Source organism: Mus musculus, chromosome 2 (assembly GCF_000001635.26).
Source record: "Mus musculus strain C57BL/6J chromosome 2, GRCm38.p6 C57BL/6J".
In the NCBI taxonomy this organism is placed as follows: Eukaryota; Metazoa; Chordata; class Mammalia; order Rodentia; family Muridae; genus Mus; species Mus musculus.
In genome coordinates, this window is record NC_000068.7 from 28,555,819 (window position 1) to 28,563,403 (window position 7,585).

General features: G+C 53.8%; 1 protein-coding gene across 1 annotated transcript; it reads right to left on the minus strand.

Annotated features, from left to right (window-relative positions):
* On the minus strand, nt 1-7,585 carry Cel (carboxyl ester lipase). The gene is made up of 11 exons (NM_009885.2): nt 7,479-7,585; nt 5,309-5,459; nt 5,092-5,214; nt 4,656-4,853; nt 4,008-4,138; nt 3,756-3,863; nt 3,501-3,618; nt 2,113-2,299; nt 1,797-2,000; nt 856-1,053; nt 1-555 (listed from the first exon to the last, which is right to left on the minus strand). The coding sequence occupies exons 1-11, from the start codon at nt 7,542-7,544 to the stop codon at nt 240-242; spliced, it is 1,800 nt and encodes a 599-aa protein (NP_034015.1). The 5' UTR covers nt 7,545-7,585; the 3' UTR covers nt 1-239.

Genomic DNA, 7,585 nt, shown 5'->3' on the forward strand with positions numbered 1-7,585 from the left:
TTTATTGAAGGAGAGCTTTATTGAAACAGAACCCTGGGACCAAGGCTTATATGACTTTATTTATGTATGTATTTTATGTATATGGGTACTTAGTCTGCATGTACATCTGCACACCAGTAGATGGAGTCAGACAGTTGTGAGCAGCCATGTAGGTGCTGGGAATTGAACACAGGACCTTTAGAAGAACAGTGAGTGATCTTAATTCCTGACCCATCTCTCCAGCCCCAGCTTATAAGACTTTAGAAGCCAATGGTGGCAGGCATCTGAGCCTCCACAGAGTCATCTGTAGGTGGGACAGGAACAACCTGGGAGTCGTCTGAAGGTGGGTCAGGGGCAACCTCTGAGTCATCCTCAGGGGGAGTGAGGGTGTCCTGGTCACCAGTCACTGTGGGCAGCACCTCGAATGTCACAGCCCAGAACTTCAGGAACTTTTCTCTCAGGTGCTCCTTCATGGAAGCGCTGGTTATCGTCTTAGTGATGTCCAGGTAGTTGCCATTCTCCAAGGTATAAGGGTACCAGTGTGTGGGCACAGGTGAGTTGCCCATGTTGGGGTCCCTGCAGAGTGAGAAGAGACTGAGCAGGGGCCTGCAAAGAGACTGGAGGCCCGTGCTCCTGGACAGCTCTGCACAGACAGCTTGGCCATCCGAGCCAACCTTTCAAGGCTCAGTCATGGTGAGCACGTGCTTTACCCTGGGGCTGGGTCAGCAGTTCTCCTGCTCATGTGCAAGCTAGCTACCAAGGCTTGAGGATAAATAAGAAGTTTGCCCAAGTGAGAGAGCGGGCCTACACGGCCATAGTGACAGAGGAGCCCTCAAGTCTGCTGCCCTTGATCCTGGGCTCCACCACACATCTTACCCACTCCTGGCAAAGTTGGTCCAATAGGCGATCATGGCCTTGGAGACAGCCCTATCTTGGGGCCGGTAGCCCAGTGGGGTGGCAAAAGGCTTTCCAAAGACGTACTGGAGGTCATCAGCATGGTCTGCCCCCATCCATTTGGGGTAGATAGGCATCCGTGAAGGGTGGGAAAACAGGTAAGAATAGGTCTTGGCGCTCCTAAGGGAAGTAGAGGCATCTGTGTGGGTAGGGGGCTCCCTTGGGAGGTATGTCCTGGAGAGAGGCCAGGGGGAACGCGCAGGGCCTAGGGGACCCCAAGACTCATTGAAAATTGAGGGTTGGTTTGTTTGTTTGTTTGTATAAGACAGGGTCTCTCTATGTAGCCTTTGGCTGGCCTTAAACTGGCCTTAAACTCACAGAGATCTGCCTTCTGAGTGCTGGGATTAAAAGTGTGTGCCACTTGGGCTGGAGAGATGGCTCAGAGGTTAAGAGCACTGACTGCTCTTCCAGAGGTCCTGAGTTCAATTCCCAGCAACCACATGGTGGCTCACAGCCATCTGTAATGGGATCTGATGCCCTCTTCTGGTGTGTCTGACAGCTACAGTGTACTCATATAAATATAATAAATAAATCTTTGAAAAAAAAAAGTGTGTGCCACCACGTCCCGCTCTGAACTGGAGTTCTTGATAATAAGGGAAAGAAAGGCTGTAGCCCACATCCAGTGTTTGTGTCTCCACCCTACAGTATTCAGAAACCTCCTCTTTCCCTAATCCAGGGTCAAGGATCATTTGTTTCCCACCAAAACTCATATTTCTCACATGACTAGACAAGGTATATGCTTCTCTTATACTTTTAACCTTGACTGATGGGAAGCCCAGAGCTATGTTCATTGTTTAGTGAGCCAAGAGAACTAGGCAGTCCTCTCACGAGCCTCCCCAGGCCAACCCCTTCCCAGACCTCACTTGGCATGGGCTTTGTGCTGGGCCAGCGCTATCTCCGTGGGGATCAGGAAGAGTACATCAGTCTCAAAGGCCACCACTGTCTTCTTCATGTTCTCCTGGGACGGGTCCTGGGCCCAGGACTCAGTGTAGATGTCAAAGGTGGCTTGGGCCCCCTTCAGCCCCTTGGCGACAGTGTGTCCACTGACTAGCCTGTAGAAGTCCTCCCTGCATGGGGACAATAAAACATGCTGAACTGCCCTGGTGTCCACAGGAGCATGTCTGCCTGTGCTTTCCCCAACACAGCACCCATCTCCCTCCCTCTCGTCCCCCCACTCACTCGGTGACAGTCTGCTTGGTCTTGTCGACAGCGGGCACATCAATGGTAGCAAATAGGTGGCCGTCCATGTTGTTAATGCCCGCTATGTAGTCAATGTCAGCAGTGTTGTTGTACAGGTTGATGGGATCATCGGGAATGAAGTCACCATCGATGACAGGGATGAAGGCCAGGTAGTGCACAACAGGGTCTGGGTGGGAGAGCCAACAGCTTCTTATACCTTCCAGTGCCTGCCTCTTCTTTCTCTTGGCCTTTTGTACTAGACTTGCTCTCTCCTTTTCTGACCAGACCCAGGTTCCTCAACCCTAGCCCCAGGGACCTTTGGCCACAATCAGCTAGTGATAGGGGTGACTGTCCTGAATGTGGGATGCTGAGCAGTGTGGCGCCCTTCTGGGTATGCCAGGCCAAAGCATTCGCAGACTGTCTCATGAGCACATGAAGAGTCCACTGCTCCGTAGACTGTGACTGTCTGGTCTGCCTGAGCATCCCTGTGCCCTCCCTCTTTCCTTGTTACACCTCCACCAGGGATGAGGTGGCCTGCTGGCTGCCGTGGGTAAGGCCTGCCTGTCCCCCAGGCTTGCCAGCTGGTCTGTGCTCTAGCTCAGCAGGCAGAGACCCTGGCTTTCCTTCGGCCCAGCACAGCCAGGCTTTCTTCAGTGGCTCTCCAAATAAAATTATCTGTTTGAGTGGCAGAGGTGCTCAGTGGTAGAGTGTCTAACTATCATGCGCACAGATCATGCTCAGACTGCTAGATTTGCTTTGGAAGGGTAAGCAAAGAAAAAATCCAATGTCCTAGGCTAGCAGGCTGGTTCTACATGTTTGCTGGTGGCAGCTCCAGCCGGAAGGACCAAATATTTGGAAATTTACAAGTGATTGACACATTTACAAGGAAGCTTAAGAGTTACCTTCCAGCACAGTGGCCCTGGGTCTGGGTCTACACATCTCCCTGAAACCGTGTGTGCGTTTCTGCTGTCTGGGACTCATGTTAGGCTTCTCTCTGCCCCTCCCTATCTCCCTCCCTTCCTCTTCCTTTTTCCCCTCCTTCCTTCCTTCCTTCCTTCATTTCTACCTTTCTTTCTTTTTTTTAAAGACAGTCTCACTATGTAGCTCTGGCTGACCCCTCACTAAGTAGACCGGGCAACAGAGAGAACCCACAGAGATCTGCCTTCTTCTGTCTCCTGAATGCTGGGATTAAAGGTGTGCACCTGGCCATGTATGGCTTCTTAGAAGTCCCTGGAGTACTGGAAGACATCTCTTTACTATTGGGGCCTGCTAGGGGGTAGAGACAGACCCAGTGTGGCACCTGTCTGTCTTCTTCAGGAGCTCAGCCTTGCCTCACAAGGGCCTTCCTCTTCCTCCCTACGTGCCTCCCACCCAGGAGCACCACTCACACTCCTGCTTTTTCACGGGCAACTTGTAGGCCAGTGTCAAGGCCCGGGGATCTGTGATCTTCAGACACGCAGCCATCTTGCCAGTATCCTCTGTGGGGCATCCTACCTTCTTAGCAATCTAAGGAAAGGCAGAGGCAGGAGGTTAGAGAAGGCCAGCATCGAGGTTTGGAATGACTAAGGGCAAACAGAAGGTCCAGGGCAGCACGGGATTGGGAAAGGTCCCCTCCCTGCCTACTCCTGCCCTGCTGTGCTCACCGTTTTGGCCCAGAAAAGTGGGTTCTTCTGGATGGCCCAGGGGCTCAGTGCCATACCACTCTGACTGATGGCTCTCCGGATGAGACCCTTGTTGTATGGGGAGAGGGTCTGCAACACCCAGAAGTTCTGTCAACAGGCTGCACCTGGGCCCAGGGCTCCCAGCCACACCCTGCTCTGACCATTATCCTAGGCCCCATTGGCTCCCTCCCTTAACCTTGGGGTCAGACCCCTCCACACCAGAGGGCCCCAGACCTGCAGGGAGACACTGGCAGCTCCAGCAGATTCCCCAAAGATGGTGATGTTATCAGGGTCCCCCCCAAAGGCTGCAATGTTCCTCTTCACCCAGGCGATAGCCATGTGCTGATCTCGAAGACCAAAGTTACCTGAGGGTGAGGGGAGAGCCTTCATCAGGAGGGCCCCCAACTAAAGCTGGAGGAGGTTAGAGATTGGTGACCTAGAGATTAACAGTCAATGTGCCCATTCCCAGGAGGGCAAATGGTAGATCTTCAGGAGGCTGAGTTTAAAGGGGAGTAGCGGTGGGATGGGGGTGGGGAGTGGGTCAGGAAGGTGGGAGGCGTGGGAGGCACAGCCACCAGTGGCTCGGCCTGACTCCATTCTGCACATTTCCTCCTACTGTCTGTCTTCCCTTTGGCATCTTTCCTATGGTATCTTTTCAGGGCTCAACTTGAATCTCTGCCATTCTGTCTGTTTCTTGGCCTCTCTCATTTCCCGGCGGCTGCCTCAGGCTCCCCTGTCCCATAGTTTAGCTTTAGTCCCCCAACTCTGTGAAGAAGGTGCCTCCCCTCGGCTGTCAACTTAGAAGCTTCTGAAGTGCGTCTCTCCGCACAGGGTCCTGTGCATTCACTATTCCCGCTCTTACAGTCGGAGGCTCCGACATACCTGGAAGGTTAGCATCCCCGGTGCTAAGGAAACCCAAGGGTCCAACACGGTAGTTGAAGGTGACCACAATGACGTTGCCCCGAGTGGCGATCTCCTCCCCGTCATACAGGTAGTTTTTGAGAAAATTGGCCCCTTGGCCAGATCCCATGAGGAAGGCACCTCCATAGATCCAGACCATCACAGGCAGGTTGTGGGACACTGAAAGGGGCAGACAGGGACTTCAGACACCAACAGGTCCTCTCCCCAGACAGCTCAGTAGCCCTGTTGGAGCAGGTACTCAGGCAGGGCTGTGAGGATCAGCAGTTGGCACCCCCTCCTCGCCTCAGTGCTGATTTCAGGGCTGTTGAGCTTGACGACACCAAATGGATCCTAGACCAGGGCTTGAAGTTCTGGGGTGGGGGTGGGGTGGGGTTCTCTGGGAAACTGGGATCCATACCCTGCTTCCTGCCCTGGGGCACCCAGATATTGAGGTAGAGGCAGTCTTCTTGCCCATAGGTGTTGTCCTGGGTGATGGTGGCCTGTAGGCATCGTTTCTTGAAGTTTGTAGCCTTCAGCGTCCCTACAGTGAGAGAAGGGCAAGGTGTAAAGAGAACCAGCCAGGGCCAGCCCATCACCCAGCACCCAGCACCCAGCACCCAGCACTCAGCACCCACCTTGCCAGCCAGGGTGACGCTGAGGATTCTCCAAGGTCTTGGCAGTGGCAAAGGGGATGCCCTTGAAGATGTCAACAGAGTCACCACCCAAGAGACTGAGCTTCTTGTTGACGCCCTCCACGAAACCGCCTTCTGTGTACACAGCCCCCAACTGTAGGTGAGACAGGGCAGGTCAGATGGGCTTCTGCATGGCTAGCCTGAATCCAGAGTGGCTGATGGAGCGGGCTCCAGGGTGCTAGCAGGTCCTCTGCCAAGTGCTGGAGGGGCTGATTCCCTTTCCTCCCAGACCCTGGCACATCCTCCTTCAGGTAGCTGAGGCTACTTCCGCCCACGTCTGCTAAGCTGGAGTGACAGTCTAGATCTCGGCTGAGACCTGGGGCCTCAATTTCCCCATAGGTAAGATGGGCCACCGCACCTTCCTCTAAGGCTTGATGGCTGTCAGAGGGAAGGCCTGTCCAACTACAGACAGTGGTGGATGCTCAGTGCTTCCAGAGGGTTTCTAACATTGCCATAGGTTTCTGAGATCTCTCTCTCCTGCCCCCACCTCTCCCCACTGCCTTCCTAGATGGGCATGGAACTGGTGGCCCCATGCCCGGATCTTCACAGGGCCAATCAGTACTGCTATTTGGTGTCCAGCTCAACCCAAGGTCTGGAGTCAGGTCCTCATCTGCCCACTATCCCCGCACTTTCCCACCGCGAGTTGTTTTGTTGAGATGAGGCTGTCTAACCTCTGTGCAGTGCATGTCCCCTCCTGTCCTGCCTGCATCAGTCCAGGGCACATGCAGGAGCAGCTCCGCTTACTTGGCAGTGGTGATAGTATGGCCTCCTGCTTCTCCTCTGTGCAAGGTTTCAGGTAGGGGGAAGTAGGTGGCCTGTAGCTGCAAGCCCAAGCTGGCATCCCAGAAGCCCTCTAAGTCCAGGCTGATTGACTCCCTACTATACTGTGTAAGGAAACTGAAGAGAAGAGCCAGAGAGACAACACAGATCATTGGGGTATCTAAGGTTCTTGGTTACTGGGAGGAGTCAGAAAGCCAGCTTAGGGATGTGTGTGTGTGTGTGTGTGTGTGTGTGTGTGTGTGTGTGTGTGTGTGTGTGTGAGTGTGATGCCACCTCTCAGAAGTGTGTCTGTGCGATAGTGTGTGTGTGTGTGTGTGTGTGTGTGAGTGTGATGCCACCTCTCAGAAGTGTGTCTGTGCGGTAGTGGTTGACTTGAGTGCCCAGGGCTGGGCCAGATGCAATGATCCTGGCCAGTGGCAGGACAGTGTGCTGGTGCTGGTGGTGGAGCAGTAGTGGGACAGTTAGGTCCTTCTAACCACCCCCCACAAAAAAAAAAAAAAACCTCTTCCAAGAAAGAAAACAACTTCCTTCCCATGGCAAGAGCCCCGGACCGAACTGTAACATCCAGGCTCCAGGAGGGTGACACTGAGGATTCTCCAGGATGGTCTCCAGGGTCCAAGAAAACAAGACAAGGGCCAGAGAACTAAGGCTGGAGCGTTTGGGTGAGTTGCTGGGGCCCCTGTGCAGAGACCTATGCCCTCTTCCTGCATCTGTTGAGCTTTCTGTGACTCGTCCTCACACTCCCAAGAAGGGTGGTTAAAGGGCAGATGTTGTAGGCGCCCCAGAAGAGCTGGTGCAGCTCCTCAGGGCACACAGCGGGTATGGGTAGGTCTCACCCCTTCTCAGGGGGAGCAGGAAATGGAGGGCACTTGGGAGCCAGAGCCCTGATTTGGAACAGACATTTCAGGTTCCTATTTAAGAACAGGATATGGTTGCTGTGTAATGCCAAGCAAACTGCTTCTCTGTTGGCAGGAGACCCCTCTAGAAAAGGAAAAGCCAGGGTCTGTGGGGAGGCTTGCCAGACTTAGGCATACCTGAAACCACAGAGCACTAGTGGGCTTCTAGTATAAATCTTTCAAACAGTGCATGGGACATTCTTACATAAAACTGCTCCTGGTGTGAGACTCCAGTGCAGTTTTGCATGTTGCACTGGGCTTCATGTGAATAAGACAAACTGGGTGTCTCAGGCAGGACCAGAGCTTGGAGTGCTAGTGGGCTCGCTGGCCTTTTCTTGTCTTTCTGTACTCTGTCTCCCACCCTCCAGGCTCTGTCCCAGTTCCCAGATCTTAGTGAATGAGAGAGGGCTGTAGTCCCTTGTAGGGTTCCGGCTTACCTTTGCAGCACAAGCCGCTGCCAAGCAGCAGGTGAGGCCAAGAAATAGAACCTCCAGGCGCCCCATGGTGAGTGTCTGCCTCTAGGCGGCCTTCTCTCCTCTTCTCC